General features: G+C 39.2%; 2 protein-coding genes and 1 long non-coding RNA gene across 8 annotated transcripts in view; 1 reads left to right on the forward strand and 2 right to left on the reverse strand.

Annotated features, from left to right (window-relative positions):
* Positions 1–4,564, reverse strand: part of Cltcl1 (clathrin heavy chain like 1) — a 103,938-nt gene extending 99,374 nt beyond the window's left edge. For 2 of the 3 annotated variants that reach the window (XM_077796171.1, XM_077796170.1), the window contains exon 1: positions 4,442–4,564. In XM_077796171.1, coding sequence (XP_077652297.1) covers positions 4,442–4,483 — 42 coding nt within the window. In that variant the 5' untranslated portion in view covers positions 4,484–4,564. The remainder of the gene's footprint in view (positions 1–4,441) is intronic. The other variant, XM_077796173.1, reaches the window with a different exon arrangement.
* LOC113191846 (uncharacterized) lies at positions 1,122–23,338 on the forward strand. The gene is made up of 3 exons (XR_003301945.2): positions 1,122–1,189; positions 1,520–1,565; positions 23,018–23,338. It is a non-coding gene; the product is annotated as an uncharacterized LOC113191846 (long non-coding RNA).
* The window catches only part of Hira (histone cell cycle regulator), a 97,131-nt gene continuing 83,603 nt past the window's right edge, over positions 10,503–24,030 (reverse strand). For 3 of the 4 annotated variants that reach the window (XM_026401714.2, XM_026401718.1, XM_026401716.2), the window contains one exon: positions 10,503–11,308. In XM_026401714.2, the coding sequence (XP_026257499.1) occupies positions 10,869–11,308 (440 nt within the window). In that variant the 3' untranslated portion in view covers positions 10,503–10,868. The remainder of the gene's footprint in view (positions 11,309–24,030) is intronic. The other variant, XM_026401715.2, reaches the window with a different exon arrangement.

Raw genomic sequence — 24,030 nt, forward strand, 5'->3', positions numbered from 1 at the left:
AAAACTTTGATGGAACACATTTTTGCTTTCTGTACACTGAGCTGTCCATTAATACAGGTTACAAACTTGAAGCTGCTTTTCCCTCTGCCTCAGTACTAGGGATTAAACTCAGGGCCTCAAAATGCTAAGCAAATGCTCTACCACTGAGCTACATTTCCAGCTCTTTTAAGTTTTTTATTTTAAAACAGGGTCTCACTAAATTTCCCAAGCTGGTATTGAACTTTTTCCTGCCTCAGCCACCAGAGATTATAGGAGGCCACTATGTCCAGCTGCAGGTGCTTTTTGATATAGCTGGGAGAAAACAGCTCATCATAAAACTTCTATACCACCAAATCATTCAATTATTCTTCTTCTGAATCAAGGTGTACAAGTTTTAAGCCCTTCAGCTCTTTTACATGCTCAAACATCACAAACAGAAACTAGCTTCCACATCAGATATTTGAATATAACAACATTCCAAATCAGATATTTGAATATAAAACAAAAGTTTAAGTAGCACTTCCCTGGCCTCACAATTTAGTAGGGGAAATAAACAACTACAATACCATGGAATTAGAGCTATTATAAAAGAAGCCCTAAAGGTGCTGGGCACAGAAGAAGGACTCCCAACCCTGACAAGTCAGAGACAGATTCTGAAGAGTGACTTTTAAGCAGACACTTCCGGAAAGTTTAGTAGAAATAAGCTGGGTAATGAGAGGGTGAGGGGAAGAATGTGTTCTGGAAGGGACACAAAGGGAACAGCAATAGAGTTAAGCGGGTGATGGATCTGGACTCGGCAAATTAAAATGAGTCTGGCATTTTCATCCCAGAGGCAATGAACAACCCTCCCTGAAGAACTTTAGGTAGATTCTCTGTGATTACTATGGCTATGTTCTAGGGAAAGGACCAAGGAAGGCAAGACCAGTGGGTGGACAAAGCTAGTACCACCACTAAGGTAGTAAAGAATGGTACAGTCTAGAGTGGTTGCAGTCATGATGACAGTGGTAGAAATGATGTCCCCCACCCCCCAAAAAAACAGGAGGAAGAGCCAATGGAATGGCATCTTAGCTTCCTGGCTGGAAACTGGAGAAGCTACTTGGCAAGAAAGGGGAGACCCATTTCTGAACATGATTTGAAGAACCTGATGACCCTTTTCCACTTTTCCAGTAAGCACCAGCCATAAGGAAGAGCACAAGGACACAGTGCTTAAGTAAGAGTCAGATTCTATACAAAACTTTATATTTATTAAAACCTTCTCTGTAAGAATTATACCTTTGACATGGGTTGGATATGGATTGAGTGTGTTCCCTGAAGGTTCACATGTTGAGGCTTATCTCAGCATGGTGGGGTTTTAAGGGTTGGAAACTAGTGGGAAGTCTCTGGAGGCTGCCTTGGGAAGAGATTAAGATAGTTCTAATGGAACCCTGAGTTAGTTCCTGTGAGGTTATCTCTTTTCTCTATAAAATAGTTACCCAGCCTCAGGTATTTCATTACAGTAAGAGAAAAAGGACTAATACAACTGTTTACCCCTATTTTATAGACAAAAGGATGGAGGTACAAAATATGCACCCAAATTCACAGAGCCAGTAAGTACCTGTGTTTACTTATGGTATCTTCAGTATGGCCTTAGTTGGAGCTCTTAATGATAGCCTGCTATTAACTCTCAAACAAACAGTCTGAGACTCATTAAAAACACATGGAGCTGAGTGCAATGGTGCATGCTTGTAATCCCAGTGACTCAGGAAGCTAAGGCAGGAGGATCACAAGTTCAAAATCAGCCACAGCAACTTAGCTTGGTACTAAGCATCTTAGTAAGACTGTCTTAAAATAAAAAATAAAAAGGGCTGAGAATGTAGCTCAGTGGTAAAGTGCCCCTGAGTTCAATCCCCAGTGAGAAACTCTGAAGGGCCAGTCAAGTGCAGCTGGGAAGTTTTGGAAAATGTGTGTGATGCTGGGAGTTTGAGTTTGTTTTTTATGAGAGGCTGGTCAATGACAGCGTATTTTTTAAGGCTCAATTAAAAATGGTTCTCACATTTTTATAAGGTAAAGAAAGGGGAAGAACACTCAACAGAGACAGGATGTGGCTCCGAAAATCTAACACATATATTGTCTGGTCCTTTACAAAAACAATTTTGGAATCTCTTGTGGCCTTGGCAAGAACAGATTCAGGGAACCAGAATGGGGGTGGGGTACAAAAACCAGGCTGTCTGTTATTTAGGAACATAAAAAAATAATGGAGAGAAAGGTGGTTCTTTCACAATGTCTGGCTGTGGGGAAAGAGCTTCAAGAGGTTAAGGGGAGAGAAGAGGTTTGCTTTTTATGAGCACTGTTAAACACAAAAAGGAAGAAGTCCCTGAAAGAGAATGGATGAAAACCCCAGAAAGAGAAACTGCTACTGAGAAAGGTCCCTATTAAAGGGGAGGATATAGGATCCAGAACACAAATAAAACCCAGAACACCCTTCTGAGGTAACAAGAAGGCAGAAAAGGGTGTTAGTTTGCAGGCATGAAAGTGAACACATGCCAGTTTATGGCTTCTGCTTTCTCTAAGTTATCTGCTAGGAACAAGGCAGAACAGCAGGATCAGGGATTTAAGAAACAGGGCAGAATTTTCAAATGTCTGCAAGGAAGGCAGTGTGCTGATAAGAGAGAAACAGAATGCTGAGCAGCCTCAAACACCCACTTAAGGTTAGTAACCATAAACTACAGTTTCATTTATATGGCCTGAATGCCATAAGCCACAGCATTTTCCAGATAATGAAACATATTCCCCGAAACATATTCCTCTTCAAGACATTATAAACTTTGATGGACACTTAAAATGCTTTATTGCTTCCATGGTTTTTGAATAGACAGCAGTTAAGCACAGGCTTTGGAGTTGGAGATCTTGTTTGGAATCCAACCTCTGTCACTTACTAGGTGTTTAATCTTATCCAAGTTAATTACTCTCAGTAGTCTATGGTTTAAATGTGATATCACTAACAGCTTCAAGTATTAATTTTTTTAATATCTTTGGTTTTTAAATTTATTTGTTTTTATGTGGTGCTGAGGATCAAACCCAAGGGCTCACACACACTAGGTGAGTGCTCTACCGCTGAGCCACAACCCCAGCCCAGCTTCAGTTATTAAAAGAATTAAACAAGATATAAAAAAATGGTGTATGAGTTGCAAGAGTTATGGTTTGGTAAATTGCAACTAAATTATACTCTATATCATTATTAGCAGCAGCAATAATTTACTATCTTACATTACTGGAACTGGTTCAGCTTAGTATTAAAATGGAGTCCACAGAGGAGATGGATGTTTAGGACACTTCCATCTCCATACAATCTCAGTGTATTACTAACCAAGTGACCCAGCAGGACACTCTAGGTATCAAATTTCCAATCTGGAGAATGAGGGGATTGGAGTGATCATTATAAAACTCCCAAGACTTTTTTCATTTTGATGTTGGGCCGACAGCACTATGCATTATGAAAATATGACCTATGTGATGAAATCAACTACATTTGTCACTGTACAGCTTTGTAGTTAACAAAACTTGAGTCTGAATCTTGCTCTTAATAAATAAAGTGAGTTATTTAACATCTTTGAGTCTCTCTTATCTACAAAAGAATAAACAACACCAGCTTAAGAGATTCTAATGATTTGACTTAAACCACTCAGAATTAGAGCCTTTAGCTGAAACTCCCGCCCTACAAACGGTGAGAACTCTTTCCCTTTTACAGGAGCCATACAAGAGACAAGGGAGTGAAGTAATCTGAACTGTCCTCCGCTTTGTACTGAACCCTGTTCACACACTGGTGCCTGGTCCTTATTTTCCCAAGCATAAATACATTAGGAGAACAAATTGGGACCTCATTAAAACGCCAAACTTTGGGAGTATTACTATATTCAAAAAAGCATTCCATGCCTAATTTTTCTCTTGGTTCACACATTTTTGACTATTTTCCCCCCAGGGAGCCACCCTAGGGACAAAGACAGCCAACAGATGTAACTCATGTAAAAGGGTAGCAAGACAAAGGAAGAAATTGACGACTGAACACAGGATTTAAGAGATAAAGCTTGGAAAGGTACACGTGAAAGCTTTCTGCAAGGACCAAAGTGGGGCTTCTCGGCAGATTTCCAGTTCCCACCCTAGGAGTTCTCAGCGGTCCAGGTATCTAGGACCCTGTCTAATCGCCCTTCGGGGTACTGGCTTCGGCGACAACGCCTGGAGCCGGTCCAGACGTGTGGCCTCCGCGATCGGGGTCAGGAGATGTCCACCAGAAAGCCGAGGTCTGAGATAGCAGGTCAAATCCCCTGTCGGTCAGCGGTTCAGCGGGGTTGAGGGCACGGGGCTGTGCCTGGGGTCCAGTCGTCGCGCGGGGAGGGGGGCGGAGCGCAGCTGACAGAATTGGGCATGCGACACTCTTCCCCCTCCCTGTGTCCGCCTGGCATTCGGCGCCCGAGCCCAACCTCACCTGGAAGTGCTCCTGGAAGCGGATAGGGAAAATCTGAGCCATGGTAGGCGCGGGGAAGAGGCAGCCCAGGTTCCCCTCTCGCGGACTGACCAGAGGCAAGGACCACAGCTGCGCAGGCGCACTGTCCCGGGTCACTTAGTACCGCGCCCCTCCACGCGAGAGCCCTGCGCAGGATCCCTCCGCTCGCTATGAGGGTCCACGAAAATTACTCCGCGAGCAACCGGGATGCCAGCACTCTGTAGCCCCAGCGCGACTTAGCTCGTCTGAGGTACCCCAGATCATATGCGTGGGAACGCGGATTGGTTTTGGGGCTACCCCCGACCGGTGTTCATACAGGTGTGTGAGGGCAGGTGGACTGCGTCCCCAGGGAATGCTGCCGAAGGTGTACCTCGTTCTAAGCTGCCATTAACCAGTGTCCAGAGTATGTGTGTGGGGGCTGGGGAGTGAGTGTGAACTACTCTCAGCAACTTCTAAGCGAAAGTTTTCCGGAGAGAGAAACGAAGTTTTTACACTGCCCTTGCCTAGAGCGAGCTTTCCTCCTGTAGAGAAGGGGCAGAGATATTTTATTCTACTTCAAACTCTTGAGCTGTTGCTTTCAGGGCCGCTTTTTATTCAGGCAGAGGAGTGACATAAACATGGAAATGGGGGGGGGTCTTTCAAATACGTGTTACAGATGTGTTGTTCCTTTTCAAGGTTCAGCCACCTTTCCATTAGGAAACATTTTCCTGGCTCAAACAGATTTCTAGAGAACTCTGTCTCAGAGTTTCAATGCTGAGATCATCCAGTAGCAGCTAACCGAACCACCTGGACTGCACGAGGTTGCTCAACAGTAGTAGTAGGGAGCAGGTCGGAAACTCCACCCCATACCTGGTTTGCCCAGCGGTCAGTATTTTTCTTGAGGCAGCCCAGCATTTGAAGATGTGCATTGCATGCAGATGACTAAGTGCTTAAAAGATGTTTGTCAGGAAAGGGAAGACTTTGGCATTCAGCATAGGCACTGCTGCGGTGTAATCAATATCCCTCTACCACTTTACAAAGAGACAGGGGTAAGTTTATATGACTTTAGATATGGCAGTGGTTTCTAAGATATAAGACTAAAAGAACAAGGAACAAAAGATAAAAAAAAAATTCTGGAAACTTTTAAGAGATGAATGAAGTCCACTGTCAACAATACAATTATTTCCACAATAGTTTGACTATCTAGTAGCCTAAAATGTTAAAGAATAGAATGGAAGGATCCCTTTCAAATTAAAAATCTCTTTTCTGATGTTAGTCAAGATCTCTGCAGGTTGCTCTTCAACATCTGTGGTCTTATTTCCTAACAAGAGAGCTGACTTGCTGTGGGTAATAGTACATTTCCCAAATTTATTTTGACAATAGTGCCTGTGACCCTAAGTACCCATTTCCCCAGGGCTTTTTCTTTTTTCTTTTAGGTGGGGGGAGGGGTCAAACTAAAAAGTTATATCTTAAAAGAATTTTAAGAATACTGTTGTAAAGCAGAATGAGGAGACTGTCAATAAATCAGGACCTCACCCAGTGTCTGTACTTGGCAAGGAATAAAATGTCCCAACCTGAAAAGGATGTTAATATTTTCACAACTGGTGGGTAACTGGCCAGGTAATCCTGAAAAACAAAATGAAATGAAACAACCCTCAAAACAAAACAAAAATTCTTTAAATCCTTTGTGCTGTTTTATCTTTATAGAAGAAATGGTGAGCTCCTACAACTCAGTAAAACCAACAACCAAATAAAAAACTGGGCAAAATACATGAACAATTCATTAAGAAGAAATGAGTGATGTTTAAACATGAAAAATATGCCCACCCTTACTCATAAAACAAATGCCCACCCTTACTCATAAACCAAAGGCAGATTAAAATATTGTTTATATATATATATATATATATATATATTATATAGATAATATAATATATAGCTGGGTGCAGTGGCACATGTCTATAATCCCAATGAATCAGGAGGCTAAGGCAGCAGGATCACATGCTTGAAGCCAGCCTGGGCAACTGAGATCCTATCTCAAAATTAAAGAAGGCTAGGGATGTAACTCAAGTGTTAGGAGTGCTTGCTTATTACATAGGAGGCTCTAGGTTCAATTCCAGTATCAGAAAAAAAAAAAGAAAAAAGAAAAAAGAAAGAAAGGGAAGGAATGATAAGAAAAGAAAGGACAGGGGTAAGTTTATATGACTTTGGATATGGCAGTGGTTTCTCAGATATAAGACCAAAAGAACAAGGAACAAAAGATAAAAAAAAATTCTTTGCATTATATGACACTATCAAGAATGTGAAAAGACAAATCTGATAAGGAACTTTTATAGAGGATGTATTTAAAAATTCTTAATGATAAAAAGATAACTAAATTTGAAAGTTGGAAAAGGATCTGAATTGATTTTTCTGCAAATAAGACATACAGTTGGCCAATGAAAATATATTCAATGCATTTGGTCACTAGAGAAATGCAAATCAAAACCACAAAGATACCACTTTACTCTCACCAGGATGACTTCAGTGAAAAAAATACTGGCAAAGATGTGGGACAATTAGGTCCCTTATACACACTGGTATGAATGTAAAATACTGCAGCCACATTATAAAGCAGAATGGTAGTTCATCAGTTATTTAGTCACCATATGATTCAATGTTTGGATCTGGTATGTCCCCCAAAGGCTCGTGTGTTGAAGATTTGGTCCTCAGTGTAGCAGTGCTTAGAAAACTTTGGGAACTGACAGAATCATAAAGGCTCTAACCTCATCAGTGGATTAAAACAATTATATTTTCATAAATTGATGGCATTATTGGGAGATGATGGAAACTATCAGACATGGGTCCTAGTTGGAAGTAGGTCACTGTGGACGTGCCCTGAAAGGCTATGTCTTATACCTGACCTCTTCCTTGTTTTCTTTCTGCTTCCTAGTTGTCATGAGGTAGACAGCTTTGCTCTGCTGTGCTCTTCCACCGTGATGCTCTGCCTCCACCCCAGGTCCAAAGCAATAGCCAACCATAGTCTGAAATCATGAGTCAAAATAAATCTTTCCTCCTTTAAGTTGTTTTTCACAGGTATTTGTAAACTGCAACAAAAAGCTGACTGACACACCAAGCAATTCCACTCTTGGATATGAAATCAAGAAAATGAAATCATGTTCACAGAAAAACTTACACAGCACCATTATGGATAATTGCCCAAAGAGAGAAACAATCCTGATGTCTATCAACAGGTGACTAGATATGCAAATGTGGTATTCCATACAATAAAATATTTGGCCATAAAAAGGAGTAGTGATACATGCTACATGAATAAACTTTGAAAATTATGCCAAACTGGATGTAGTGGTACATTCCTGTAATCTTAGTGACTTGGGAGACGAAGGCAGGAGGATGGCAAGTTTGAGACCAGCTTCAGCAACTTAGCAAGACCCTCAGCAACTTAGTAAACCCATCTCAAAAAATAAAAAGAACTGGTGATGTAGCTCAAGTGGTAAAGTACTCGTGGGTTAATCCCCCAGTACACACACCAAAAAAAAAAAAAAAAAAAAAGAAACATAAGAAACCTGTCAGAGAAGACCCCATATTCTATGATTCTGTTTATGTGAAATATCCTGAATAGCCAAGTCTATGGAGGTGGAAATTGATTGGTGGTTGCATTGGGATAATGTGAATGGGATATGACAGATAAAAGTGTTATGAGCTCTTTCTGAAAATGTTGAAGGAAAAAATTTGTCACCCCTCTTTCTCCTCTCCTTTGTTGACTCCAATTCAGTGTATATTGGACTACTTGAAGTTATCTTCATAGTTCTGATATTTTTCTTTCTTTTGGAATTTTTCTGTTTCAGAACATTTCTATACCTTTAAGTTCACTAATCTTTTTTTCCCTGCAGTGTCTAAAGTGTTGTTAATCCTATCCCATACATTTTTCATGTTAATGATTAGTTCTCATGTCTAGAAGTTCAATTTGTGTCTTTGCTAAGTTTTCCCACATCTCTATAACTTTTGGAACATAGGAGTAGTGTTATAATCTCTTTAAATGTCTTTCTTTGCCAGTTCTAACATTGGTTCAAATTCTGGTTCAATGTAGACTGAAATTATTCTTTTTGGATCATCTTCCTGCTTCTTTGTATGCCTTGTTATCTTTGTTTGGATGTTGGACATGGTTAGCTTCATCTTGTTGGATGTTGCATATTTTCATGTTCTTATAAATCTTTAAGCTTTGCTTTGTAATGGAATTGTTACTTGGATTCTTTTGGGTCTTCCTTTTATTTTTGTTAAATGGATCTTGGTGTAATTATTTTCCAATACAGAGACAAAACTTTCTTGAGTATTATATTTCAAGCTTGTGAGTTATGAGCTTTTCTAGTCTGGTTACTAGCAACAGGCGATTTTCACTTTTTTTTTTTTTTCAGATTGTTCTTTGTTTGGCCTCAGCAGTTGTTTCATATGGTAGTTTCCTCAGGTGCTTGCACTCTTCAGTACTCAGCTGAATACTCAAGAGGGCCTCTCTACAGATTTTTAAGGTTCTCTATGGAGCTCTCTTCTCTGGTGTTTTGTCTTGTAAACTCTAGCTGCCTTAGTCTCTTGGATTCTCAACTCCATTTCTTCAACTCAAGTGTTGGCTGGGTTCCACTTCACTTTATTGTGTCCTGGAAACCCTCTCTCCAGATAGGAAGCTGGGGCAATTTTGGGTTTGCCTTGTTTCCCATCTGTCTTTTTTTGGTGGTACTGGGGATCAAACCCAGAACTTCACACATGCTGGGCAAGAACACTGTCTCTGAGTTACACCTCCGGTCCCCATTTCTCTTTTTTTGATATCCAGTCTTGAAATCATTGTTTTATTTATGTTGACTGGGTCACTGGTTGTTTCAGGCAGCAGGGTAAATCTGATCTGATCTGTTATTTCATCTTGGTTGGAATTGGAAACTGACCAGTTTTTCTCCATCCTCTCCAAAGAGTTGTAGTAAAAACACAATTGCCAATGTTTACTTCAAGGGAGCATTTTCTAAGTGATAGGACTTTGCCTACATGATTCATTTGTCTTTATAATTATGTAGGCTTTCTTAATCTCATCTCTGTTTGATAGCTGAAAAAAATGAGGCCCAGGTTTTTACTGGTTTAGATCTCAGGCCTGTTGGTCCTAAGGCTACGTATATCTGTAGCTTCACAAAATTCTCAAATGTTGTCTTGTTTTAGTTGCCAGGGATGCTGCTTGACCAGTACAGTAGCATCTTCCTCAAAGAAAAGCTCCTCCACTTGCAGCCTGCCTTTTGATGGCTCCACATTCTATACTGGCTTTTTGCAGCATGCAGATGTCCTTGAATCTCATCCAGCCATTTAATATCAGAATGAGAGAAGGAATGGGATGGCCCCTAGACAGGGAAGCAGTCAGAGAGGAGATGTCAAAGGTCAGAATCACCAGGCCTTTTGATTCCAAGTCCAGGGTTCCTTACCTAGACTCAGAATCACACACAGCTGGCAAGGTACTGGGGGGGTGGGGTGGGGAGTGCGCAGCCTTACCTGTGTTTGAAGATTCTGTAATTTTAACTCCTTTCCCATAGATCAGCATCTTGTCCACTTTCTAAGAAAATTCCAGCTTTCCTGATAATTTTTAATTATCGATTACAATAAGTACACTCAACTTTGTACTTATTGTTTCATGAAATTGGCTAAGCAGTCATCAATCCAGCCCTTGGTACCCAGCATGATCGGGAGCTGGGGCACAACTAGGCTAGAACCAAGAATCAGAATGCCTCATTTGGCAGATGACATGTGCAAGGTGGCCCACTTCCTAGCCCCAGGCCAGCTTTAGGAGCTACACCACCAGAAAAGTGACTTCCATACTGAGAAATGAATTTATGCGTGGGGGGTGGGGATCAGATGAAATCAAAGGATCCTTTCAAGTTGAGATGTTTTCTCACTGCCTACTTCTTAGGAGAAAGATCCACAGTGGGGGAAGGAAAGCAGACATCAGAAGGAAAAGGAAGGGGAAACCACAATAATTTGGTATCCAATGCGTATTCATTTATTTTACACTTACAAAAGAAATCACCCTCCCATTTGCCCCATCCCCCAAAAAACATCTCTTTTTACAAACATTTAAAAATTAAACCAAATGAATAGACAAGTTAATTTCAGTACAATTATTTTTCAGTGTAGCTGTCATAATTAGAGTTTAAATTTCCTACAAGTGACCAATGTCCAAGTAACTTATAGGGAAATCCTGATTATTGGCCAAAAGAAAAATTCCATATTACAAGTTAGCAAATTCTAGTACAAAAATAGTCCATGTGTTGGAACAGCTTTCCTTTTACATAGGTCTCAAGTCAGTCTGCTGACTGTATAACACTTAATGTTTGCAGATTCTTGCTCTCACAAATGGCTCATTCGTCATAGCTGAAGCAGCACAGTGCCTGGAGCTGCAGGGCTAGTGTCCACCATGGGGCCGTGTTGGAGATGGCAGGCCCAGGAACATCTTGCTGGCCCCAGGGCAGAAGGGCACAACCCCAGCCCCAGCTCTGCATGGGGACCCTGGAGAGAGGAACGAGCTGTCCCTTTCTGAAGCAAGAACAGGCCCAGGACACAGGGCACGTCCACTTAGGGAGCTGGGCTGGTGCTGGTGCAGGACAGCACATTGCCTGCCAATGTCTCCTCCTACTGCAGACTGGCCAGGTGAGAGGCAACCCTGGGCATCATTAGCAGTGAGAGTGTAGCCCTGCCCTTGTTGCTGCTGGGGCAGGTCAGGGCAGGCTACTTGTCCCTCAGGATGTCGAGTTGTTCCTGACACTCGGTGAAGAGGCGCTGGAAGCGGAGGTTTTGCCCAATGACTGGCAATAGCTCCTTTAGCAACTCCCTCTTCCGCAGACCCTGTAGACACAGAGTGACAGCTGAGTGAAAGTGTCAGGAAGGAGACCCAGATATCATGGGACATTTTCCTGGCCTGGTAGACACCCTTGTCTGCTCAATGGAGAAACCATAAAGGGAAAAGAATGATTCCTCTGCATATGATGAACCCTGGTGAGTTAAAAGGCTGGACTGGGCTAGGCCATGTGTGAGACAGAGTGAAGGGGAGTACTATAGTACAGGGATAAAGGAGGGAAGGCTGGGACAGGCTCTGTAGACCTTTTAATTGACAGGACAGTGGCTATAGGGACTTGACATTCTAGGACAGGATGGAGTTGGCACATGAGGGCTGAAGGTCAGAAGGGTGGGCATTCAGGAGAGTCTGCTCCTTATGCTGATGCTCCCCAGGCACTGGAGCTCAAGCCTGAGGTATGGAGGCCCTGGAAGGAAGCATCTGGTTTTATTAGTATCGATAATCTCTGCCCTTGGCTCTTGTCCATGCTTCCCCTAGCCAGGGCACACTGGCACCATAGTCTGCAATACGTGCTGCTAGGTGGGCTCTCTGCTGCTCAGGCCAAAGAGCAGACCTTGAGTAGGACAGCTACTTCAAAGGGAAAACAGCTAGCCACTTAACATTTATCACTGGAAGAGAAGGCCCAGGATTTTAAAGTAAGTGTGACACAAAAACCCATAAAAAGACTAGAAATGATGGGAGAAAAACCAAGTATAGATATTATGTTTAGCAACACAGGTATTGATAGGATAAGTAGGAGGGTAGCTGCTGCTGAAGACCAAGTCAGAGTAGGGAAGGCAGGTCAGATGTAAGAGAAGCCCAGGCTCCAACAGGGAGGAAAAACTATATGGGAAAAGTAAAGATAAACAGTGCAGCAGAGAGGTCCAACAACCACATAATAGGGTTCCATAGGAGAGATGAAAGGAAGTACTTGAGAGAAATGAGTAGACTTCATATAATTAAGGAAAAATTAATGGCTTAGATTGAAAGGCTCTCTAAGTGCTGACCAAGTAAGATATGGAAAAACTAACATCTTGATATGTTAGAATGAAATGTGTATAATCTGCAATATCAAAGAAAAATTCTGAAATTTCCTAAAGGAAAAGAGCATACAAACTACAAAGAAGAGACTCCAAGATTCATAATAAACTAATATTATGAGCAAATGAGAAAAAATTTATCTAATCTAGATTTAAATTCAGCCAAACTATTGTTTGCATATGAGGATGTAATAAAAACATTCTTAGGGCTGGGGATATAATTTAGTGGTAAAATGCATGCTTACTATATATGAGTACCTACGTTTGATTCCCAGCATCATACATAGACAAAAACCAAAAACAAAATAAACTTATAGACCTCAAAATATTGCCATGAGAAGGATTCTGCTCACAAAATTTTTTGTAGGAAATCTTCAAAGTAAGAAGAGGTTAAATCCAGAAGATGCTAAAAGAGGTATAAAAAAGAATATGATCAATTCTTTTCATAAAATTTATATATTTATATTCATAAAATTTATAAATGCAAGTAAACTGAACATGGTGATGAAAAAAATATAACCAAACTAGCCATATTATGCTGGCAAGAAACACATAAGGCTAGGGACATAGATCAATCAATGGTGGGTCACACCTGGCATGTGTGAGGCCCTGGGTTCAACCCCCAGCACTGTAGGGGTTAGAAAACACATACATGCAAAAACACAGAAGCTGAAAGTTGAAAGTTAAAGATAGAAAAAGTAATGTTGTAAAAACTAAGAAAGCACTCATTTTATAGTTACCAAAGTGGACAATAAAAAAAGAAGAAAGAAAACTTTAGTAAAATAGAGTCAAAAAAGAGGGACAAAACCAACCTCCAAGGGGGAGATTTTAATACACTCTCTCTCTCTCTCTTTTTTTTTTTTTTTTTTAAAGAGAGAGTGAGAGAGGAGAGAGAGAGAGAGAGAGGGAATTTTTAATATTTATTTTTTAGTTCTCGGCGGACACAACATCTTTGTTGGTATGTGGTGCTGAGGATCGAACCCGGGCCACACGCATGCCAGGCGAGCGCGCTACCGCTTGAGCCACATCCCCAGCCCTTAATACACTCTCAATTAGTGATTGGTTAGAAGGACAAAACTGTGCATGTTGAGTTAATACAAACCCAACATTTAGCAGATATGACCTAATAGATATATAGAATGAGGAATCCACAATGGTAAGGACTTTATTTATTTATTTATTTATTGGTACCAGGGATTGAACCACTGAGTCACATCCCCAGCCCTTTTTATTTTGAGACAGGCTCTTGCTAAGTTGCTGAGGCTGGCTTTAAACTTGGGAGCCTCCTGAGCTGCTTAGATTACAGGTGTGCACCACTGCAGCCACCAAAGGACTTTAAAGAACACATCCCCACCCTCCCTCCCTCCCTCCTTTCTTCTTCATTGTCCACCTCCCTTACTCTTTCTTTTTGTACGGGTGATTCATCCTAGGCCTTGTGCATGCTAAGCATGCACTCTGTCACTAAGCTATAACCTCAGACTCATGGAACACATGTAATTCTTAGGCATAAATAGAAATACAAAGTTTTTCTCTAAAAGCAGATCTTAACAGATAAACATGAGATGATGGTTCAGTATGGGTCAAATCCAGGTCAAATCTATTTTGGTAAACAGTTTTATCCAAATGTAGCTACACATTTGTTTATATATCATACTACAACATTAGTGTTCAGTTTGGATTTTTATGGGTTTGCAAAGCCTGTTCTTTTTTTTTTGGTACTGGAGATTGACACCAGAGTCTCTACCACCAAGTTATATCCCTAGCCCTTTTTATTTTTTATTTTGGGACACAGGCTCACTAAGTTGTTGAGGCTAGCCTCAAAATTTTGATCCTCCTGCCTCAGAATCCCAAGTGCTGGGATTACAGACCTGCAATATCACTCCTGGCTTACCATCTATTCTGTTTTTGGGGGGTGGGGCGGGGGGGGCAGTGTTGGGGATCAAACCCAGGGCCTTGTACACATAAGGTAGACGCTCTACTGTTGAGTTGCAATCCTAGACCCTTAGCCATTTGTTCTTTAGATAGGAAATCTGTCTACTCTTCACATAAATCACATTCTCTGACTAAAATACAAGTGAGTAAAACTCAGAGGTCAAAGAGAAAATTCACTTTAATTAACTGAAATTAAAAATTACTTATATGACAAAAGAATAGAAAAAAAAAAAAAAACCCTAAATACTCCCAAATTGCTGTGATTCACCTGAAGGCATTTGCAAGATTAAATAGTTTATGAAGCTGGGTGTGGTGGTGCATGCCTATAATCCCAGAAGCTTGGGATGCTGAGGCAAGGAGGATTGAGAGTTCAAAGCCAGCCTCAGCAAAATCAAGGCACTAAGCAACTCAGTGAGACCCTGTCTCTAAATAAAATACAAAATAGGGCTGAGAATGTGGCTCAGTGGCCAAGTGCCCCTGAGTTCAATCCCTGGTATGAAAAAAAAAAAAAAGTTTATGAGCTGGGTATAGTGGTGCACATCAGTAATGATAGCACTGAAGGCTGAGAGGATTATTTGAGTTCAAGAGTTCCAGACCAGCCTGGGCAACATAGTGAGACCCTCATGTCAAGAATAAATAAATAAATAAATAAATAAATAAATAAATAAATTGAAAGATAAATAGATGAGTACCAGATGTGGTGGTACACACCTGCAATCCCAGGGACTTGGGAGGCTGAGGCAAGAGGATCACAAGTTTGAAGCCAGACTCAGTAACTCAGCTAGACCTTGGCAACTTTAGCAAGACCCTGTCTCAAAATAAAAAATAAAAAGGACAGTGAAGTGAACGTAGCTCAGTGATAAAGTAGCCCTGGGTTCAATCCCTAGTACCAAATAAAAATCTAAATTATTCTCACAGAGAACATATATGACTAAACAAAATCTGAAAAAACATACTTGAACAAAACGAGAATAACAATTCAGAGAAAGAAAAATGTAAAAAAGAACAAAGCAGAAATTCTGAGTTGAAAACCACAATAACTGAATTGAAACAATTCAGCAGAGGGATTCAATAGTAGATTCAAACAGGCAAAAGGAAGAACTTATGGAGTCTGAGGAGTAAAAAGAAAACAGAACCTAAGGGACTTATAGAACAACATGAAGTACATTGATGTACACATTATAGGAATTCCAGATGGATAATAGAGAAAGTAGTAGAAAGCTTATATGAAGAAATAATGGCCAAGAACCTTTCAAATTTGAAGAAAGACATAGATTTAAAAATATAAGAACCTTAATGAACCTTAATAAGAAAACCTCAAAGGAACCCACACTATAATCAAACTTTGGGAAGGTGAAGACAGAATCTTGATAGCAGCACAAGAAAGTGACTTATTGTATAAAAAGGATACTCAATAAGATTATCAGTGTAGTCAGAGGGATGGCATATCTAAATTACTAAAATTAGAAAAAAAAAACCTGTCAACTGAGAATACTATATCAAGCAAAACTTTCCTCCGAAGGACGGAGATATTAAGACATTTCCAGATAACTGAAACTGAGGGAGGGAGTTCATTATCACTAGACCAGCTCTATATGAAGTGCTAAATGGAGTCCTTTAAGTTGAAACAAAAGGATGTAAGTAACACAAAAATTTCTCCAGTAAAAGTTAAAAATGGACAAATATAAAAATCTGTATTATTGTCTGGAGATGCAGCTCAGTAGTGAAGCACTTGCCTAGCATGTGTGAGGTCCTGGGTTGGATCCCCAATATGGCAAACAAAACAAAACAAGAAAACTGTATTTATTGTACTTTTGGCTGGTTTTGCCTATAGGATTTAAAAAAGACAAGAAACAAAGAAATAATTATAAATCTGTTAGAAAGAGTTCACAATATAAGGATATAATTTATAATGTCATAACCCAAAATGGGCAAGATGGAGCTATAAAGGAGTAGACAAATCTTGTATGCAACTGAAATTAAGCTGGTATCAGTTTAAAATAGGCTGTTATAACTTTAGAATATTATATGTACTGTCCTTGGAAACCACAAAGAAAATATCTATAGAGTATTCACAATAGGAAATGAGAAGGGAAACAAAACATGTCACTAAAAAAAAAAATCAATTAAATACAAAGAAAGATAGTAAAGGAGGAAATGAGAGAAAATAAAAACTATAGCCAGGCATGGTGGTGCACACCTGTAGTCCCACCTACTCTGAAGGCTCAGGCAGAAGAATCTTTTGCGCTCAGAAGTTTGAGGCAGCCTGAGCAACACAGTGAGACTCATGTTTAAAAAATAAAATGAAACAAACAAAAACCCCATAAAAATACAAAAAATTTAAAAATATGAGCATCCTAAGTCTTTACCTATCAGTTATTACTTTCAGTACAGATAGATTAAATCTTTCAATAAAAAATATGGATTGGCAGAATGAAGTAAAAACAGGAACCAACTATATTTGTCTATAAGGAACTTACTTTAGATTTAAGGACACACATAAGTTGAAAGAGAAAGGATAGGGGGAAAAACACTCCATGCAAATGGTAAGCAAAAGAGAGCAGAAATAGCTGAACACATTGAGTATCCTTTATCCAAAATGTGTGGGACTGAAAATATTTCAAATTTGGGAATATCTGCATGTACATGGATTTTGGGGTTGCAACCCAAGCCTGAACACAAATTCATTTATGTTTCATATATGCCTTATACATATTGGTCAAAGGTAATTTTATATAATATTTTTAGAGTGCCTGTGTTTTGACTGGGAACTGTCATATAAGGTCAGGTATGAAATGTTCTACTTCTGGTGACATGGTGGCATTCAAAAAGATTCCAATTTGGGAGTATTTCACATTTTGAATTTGTGGATTAGGAATGTTAATCTGTACTAATATCAGACAAAACAGACTGTTGTAAACTATTATGCTGTAAACATCACAAAAGACAAAGGACATTATATAAATGTCAATTCAGTGAGTATTGTAAATTTAAATGCACCAAACATCAGAACTTCCATATGTATGAAGCCAGCTGTCAAAATTGAAGAGAGAAAGCACTCAATAAGAGCACTTCAATATCTTACTGTCAATAATGGGGAAAACAACCAGACATGATCAATAAAAAAACAGAAGACCTGAACAACAAAAAGCCAATTGGACCTAATGAACATATATAGAATGCTCCACTAAACAACAGAATACTTGTTTTTCTCAAGTGTAATGGAACATTCTCCAGGATACACTGTATGTGAGGTCACAAAAGTAGTCTTAATACATTTACAGACTGAAATTGTACCAACTATCTTTTCTGACCACAATGGAATGAAACTGTAAATCAACAGCAGAACAAAAACTCAAAAATCCCCAAATTTGTGGAAGTTAATAAAATACCACTTTTAGGGATAGAGATACAGTTAGTGGTAGAGCACTTGCCCAGCATGTGTGAGGTCCTGGGTTCAATCCCCAGAACCGAAAATGAAACAAAACACCCTGTCAAATAACCAATAATATGAAGAAACCATAAGGGAAAACAAAATATATCGAGACAAATGAAAATACAATATATCAAAACTCATGGGATGCAGTGAAAGTAGTGTTAAGAGGGAAGTTCATAACTGTAAATGCTCACAGTATAAAAGAAAGATTTAATATCAACAATCTAATTTTTTTTTTTTTTTAATATTTTATTTCTTAGTTTTCGGCAGACACAACATCTTTGTTTGTATGTGGTGCTGAGGATCGAACCCAGGCCGCACGCATGCCAGAGGGGCACGCTATCGCTTGAGCCACATCCCCAGCCCCTCAACAATCTAATTTTACACCTCAAGGAAACACAGAACAAAGAGAATAGAAACGCATGCCTATAATCCCAGCTACACAGGAGGCTGAGGCAGAAGGATCTTGAGTTTGATGTTTCAAAATAAAAAATAAAAAGGAGCTGGTGATGTAGCTCAGTGGTAACGTATGTCTGAGTTCAATTCTCAGCACCATTTACACCATCTCCCTGCAAAGTCAGTAAAAGAAGAAAACAATAAAGATTAGAGCAGAAACACAAAATAATGATAATAAAACCAGGAGTTGGTTCTTTGAAAAGATCAACAAAATAATAAATGTTAGCTAGACTAAATGTGGGTGGTGTGAGGGGGGGTGGGGTGGAAGGGAGAGAGAGAAACAACTCAAATAATGAAAATCAGAAAGGAAAGAGAGGACATTATAATCAATGACACAAAAATAAAATAGACTGCACCAGGAAGGCACATGCTTAGCTGAGTGGCCCATTGGGTTCAATCCCCAGTATAAAAAACAAAAACAAAAGGAACATGTGTAAGAATGCTATTATTTTGTATGTATGGTGCTGGGGTTCAAAATCTGGGCCCTATGCTTGCTAGGCAAGTGTTCCATCGCTGAATTAAATTCTCAGCCCCAAGAGAATATTATTAATAACTGTATGCTAATAATTAGATAAGTTAGATGAAAGGGATACACACTACCCACCAAGACTGAATCATGAAGAAATAAGAAAATCTGAAATGACTTCTAATTAGCAAGTAAACTGAATCAGTAATCAAAACCTCCCCACCAAGAAAAGCCTAGGACCAGATGATTCCTCTAGTGTATTTCACAAAACACTTAAAGAACTAACATCCACCTTCCACATACTCTTCTGAAAACCTCAAGAGGTCAGAACACTTCCTAATTCATTCTATGAAGCCAAATAACCCTGACTCCAAAGTCAGAGAGAAAAACTATATGCCAATGACCCTTGTGAACACTGATAAAAAAAAAAAAAACTTAATAAAACACTAGCAAACAGAATTCAACAGTACATTAAAAGAACTATACACCATGATCCAAATGGGATTTATTCCTAGATTGCAAAAATGGTCATCACAAAGCCCAAGCACCTAAGTGCTCCAACCTACTGTTTCCTGTCTTCCTCTGGTGCACATTGAATCAGAAGACGAAAGAAGTCTGGACTTTTGGAGCATTTGAGGGGTACTGGCAGCTCAAATGGCAAAGAGTATGTAGAGCTCAAATTGTAAAGAGTATATAGAACAATATATAAAGAGTTCTTACAAATCAATAAGAAAAAAGAATGATAAAATTACTTCAATTGCTAGTTCAAAGAAAAGGAAATATTAAGTAGCTCTTAAACATAAAATAATGCTCTCCTAATAAAACCTCAGGGATGCTGAATTGTATTGTTGGTTGGAAGTCCATCCTCCATCCCAAGCTCTATTTTCTCAAGGAACAGTTCCACTTGGGATCACCAAATTCTCACTATAAAAGTGTTCACAAAGAGCTGGGTACGTTAGTGCATGCTTATAATCCCAGCAACTCAGAAGGCTAAGGCAGGAGGATTCCAAGTTCAAGGTTACCTCAATAACTAAGTGAGACCCTAAGCAACTTAATTAGACCCTGTCTCAAAATAAAAAGCACTGAAGATGTGGCTCAGTGGTAAAGGGCCTCTAGGTTAAATCCCTAGTACCAAAAAATAAGATTTATAAGGAAACTCAAGAAAGCATTGGGCTCATGCTCAACTTCTCTACCCCCAAAATCTAGATGATAAAACAACCAGAGGATAAAAAATCTTTTTAAAAAAGAATAAATTCGGAATCATGCTGCAGTGAGAGGAATGTGGCAGATATTGGGAGTTGGCTATGTCCACAGCTATAACAAGAGGTCATGTAGACCTCTTCTACATAATATTTTTTGAGCATATAAATTAATTTTATAAGGAATTAAAAACATACTGTTTTCAACAGTCAACAAAAAGTGATTTTATTTTATTTTTTTAGTTGTCAATGAGCCTTAATTTAATTTATTTATATGTGGTGCTGAGAATGAAACCTAATGCCTTATATATGTTAGGCAAGCGCTCTACAACTGAGCCACAACCCCAGCCCCCAAATGAGATTTTAAAGTGGCTTTATGGGAACAGACATTTGCTTGGTATGAAAATCAATTCTGTAAATAGGAATCACAGAAGAAATAAACTCTATATCAACATTAAATGCAGAAAATATAGATATGCTACAAAATCTCCTTCAATAAAGTGTGCATTTGTAAGTTGAAAAATATTAACCACACTTGATATTAAAATATATTTTTTGAATAAATTATATACAATATTATGCAAGCAGTATTTTTTTTTTTTTTTTTTTTTTGGTATCAGGGATTGAACTCAGGGGCACTTGATTACTGAACCACATCTCCAGCCCAATTTTATATTTTATTTAATGATAGTGTCTCACTGAGTTGCTTAACATCTCACGTTTGCTGAGGCTGGTTTTGAACTTGCAATCCTCCTGCCTCAGCCTCCCAAGCTGCTGGGATTATAGGCATGTGCCACTGCACCTGGCAGTAGTGTATTTTTTTTATTTGTTCTTTTTACATATGCATGATAGGGAATGTATTTTGGCATATTATACATACATGGAGAGCATTAATCACCAGATTACACAAAGAACACAAAAAACTTTAGCACCAAAAAAACCCAAACAACCCAATCAATAAATGGGCTAATCAGAAGAAATATGAATGGTCAAAAAATATATGAAAACATGCTCAACATCTCTAGCAATTAGAGAAGTGCAAATTAAAACTGCACTGAGAATCCATCTCACTCCAATCAGAATAGCAATTATAAAGAATACAAGGGGGGCTGGGGATGTGGCTCAAGTGGTAGTGCACTCGCCTGGCATGCGCGGGGCGCTAGGTTCGATCCTTAGCACCACATAAAAATAAAAGATGTTGTGTCCTCCAAAAACTAAAAAATGAATATTAAAAAAATTCTCTCTTAAAAAAAAAAGAATACAAGTAACAATAAATGTTGGTGAGGATGTGGGGAGAAAGGTACTCTCATACAATGCTGGTGGGACTGCAAATTGGTGTAACAACTCTGAAAAGCAGTATGGAGGTTCCTTAAAAAACTTTGAATGGAACCACCATTTGATCCAGTTATTACACTCCTGGGTCTATACTCAAAAGACTTAAAATCAGCAACCTAGATGTCCTTCAACAGATGAATGGATAAAGAAAATGTAGTATATATATATACACGCTGGAATATTACTCAGCTATAAAGAGAGAAATTATGACATTTGTTGGTAAATGGATGGAACTGGAGAATATCATGCTAAGTGAAATAAGCCAGTCCCCCCAAAACAAAGGTAGATGTTCTCTCTGATATGTGGATACTAACCCACAACAAGGGGTAGGGAAGGGAAGAATAAAAGTCTATTGGATTAGACAAAAGGGATTAAAGGGAAGGGAGTGGGGAGGGGAATGGGAAAGAATAGTAGAATTAATTGGACATGGGGCTGGGATTGTGGCTCAGCCGTAGAGTGCTTGCTTAGCACGGGCGCAACCCGGGTTGGATTCTCAGCACCACATAAAAATAAAGGCATTGTGTTGTGTCCATCTACAAAAAAGATATTCATTCTCATTCTCTCTCTCTCTCTCTCTCAAAAAAAAAAAAAAAAGAATTAATTGGACATAACTTTCCTAGCCTTTATTTGAATATATACAATCAAGGTAACTCCATATCATGTACAACCACAAGAATAGGATCCTAATTAGAATAAATTACATAATCTTTTTTATACAGGCAGAAAAGCGTTTACTTTCTGAGCTTGTCTTGAAATAGGAGAGCCTAAGTTATTTAATGATTGCCCATGAGGACAATCTAGTTTCTGGGCGATATTTTTGTTTTCCTGATGAAATGAGTGGATATTGTTGGTACTGACATCCTCCTATTCTCCTTCCTTGAGTTCAGACATGAGAGCTACTTTGTGACCATGAAGAAAAGGTTAGAATAATAATTTGTTTTGGAGGGGAGAAAAAGTCTATTTCAGTGACTGTTATCTACCTAGAGCTGAAAGTATCTGCCTCTGTCACAAGTCACAGGGGACCACATGCAGCCAGTGATTTTAGGAAGTTTATAGATTGCAGAAAGCAGGTGAGACCACATTGATGGGTGACTCTGGGAGGTGAAGGTCAAAGGTTCTCCTGGACAAAGTCTCAGGAAGTTATATTGCTTATAGCTGGCAAGTAAATTCTACTAGACTTGAAGGCCTTGGGAGACTAAAGCCAGGACTGGGGCTTAAGAAAAGGGATCCTTGTTATCCACACCGCCTGTGTGCTGTTACCCCAAAGTCATGCTCCCTAGTGCAAATTGGAAGCAAACCACTTCTGTGACAACTATTGCCTACTTCTGAGTTATGGGCAGCTCAGAAGACCTTGATCCTGAACGAGTTCAAGCATTCTGTGGTAGTGGCAAATAAAAGTGGTTTGTGGAAGAAAATAACATCACCTTAGGCTCAAACTCTTTCTACAAATAGTTTTTAAAATACCACATCCAGCAGTCAAAAATAACTAAGAACATATAGGAATGAGAAACAGAAGAAACATTTATAGGCAACAGAAATATCCATTAGGGCTCCTAATACTAAAACTATCAGACATAAAAACTTTGAACTAAGTTTACTATGCTCAAGTAAATAAAAAGACTAAATTAAGAATTCAGGGGCTGGGGATGTGGCTCAAGCGGTAGCGTGCTCGCCTGGCATGCCTGCGGCCCGGGTTCGATCCTCAGCACCACATACAAACAAAGATGTTGTGTCCGCCGAGAACTAAAAAAGAAATATTAAAAATTCTCTCTCTCTCTCTCTCTCTCTCTCTCTCTCTCTCTCTCTCTCTCTCTCTCTCTCTCTCCTCTCTCACTCTCTCTTTAAAAAAAAAAAAGAATTCAGCAGCAAATTGGAAATCTTAAAAATGAGAAGGCAGATTTTTTAAAAAAGGACATCATCTCTCTCAGATGATGGAAAAATGAAAGAGAGGATATAATCAAAGAAGAGAACTAAAGGATGTCACAAGTCTATCCAGAGAATGAATAAAAGACAAAGATGTGGAGCTCTGGAATCTTCAAAACACCAACCTAGGATCTCAAAAATACTTATAAAGCAATGCAACAACTCAGGATGCTGAAAGTCTATGGAAGAATATGTTCAATGATCTAAAGGGAATTGATTCTGAATCCAGCATTACCCAACTGAAAATACTGTAATAAAACTAAAAAATAGAATAAAAAACAGAGGAGGCCACTCACTGTACATGCCAAAACCTTTAATGTCTTATGAGGAATGACCTTCCAAACTTTCTCACCTTCGCTTCTTTCACCCTTTTATTGCCACTCAGCTCAACTGTTTCTTTTCTTTTTCTATCTTTTATTACTGAGGATTGAATCCAGAGACACTTTTCCACTGAGCTACATCCCTAGCTCTTTCTGTCTTTATGTTGAGACAGGGTCTCACTAAGTTGTTAGGGCCTTGCTAAGCTGTTGAGGCTGATCTCAAACTTGGATTCTTGTTGTCTCAGCCTCCTGAATCACTGAGATTGTAGCTACTAAGCACCACTACACCTGCTCTTTTTATATTCTAAGTTCTCCCACCCTGGACCCTTTGCACTTACTTGCTTTTTCCTCTGGGGGAATGTTCTTCCCCTGAAATATATGCATGGTTTCATTCCTCCTCTTTTCTGGTCTCTACTCAGTCAAGGTGTTTTTGGTCACACAACATGAAATAACATCCCACCAACACTACATATCCCCCTGCCTTCTTTATTTTTTTCCATAGAATCCAACACCACCCAAGATATTATATATTTTCTGTTTTTATGTTTATTTTTGTCTGTTTCTCTCCACAAGAATTTAGATCCATGAAGTTGGGGACTCAGTAAACCTTGTTTTACTGAGTTGCC

Source organism: Urocitellus parryii, chromosome 3 (assembly GCF_045843805.1).
Source record: "Urocitellus parryii isolate mUroPar1 chromosome 3, mUroPar1.hap1, whole genome shotgun sequence".
NCBI lineage: Eukaryota > Metazoa > Chordata > Mammalia > Rodentia > Sciuridae > Urocitellus > Urocitellus parryii.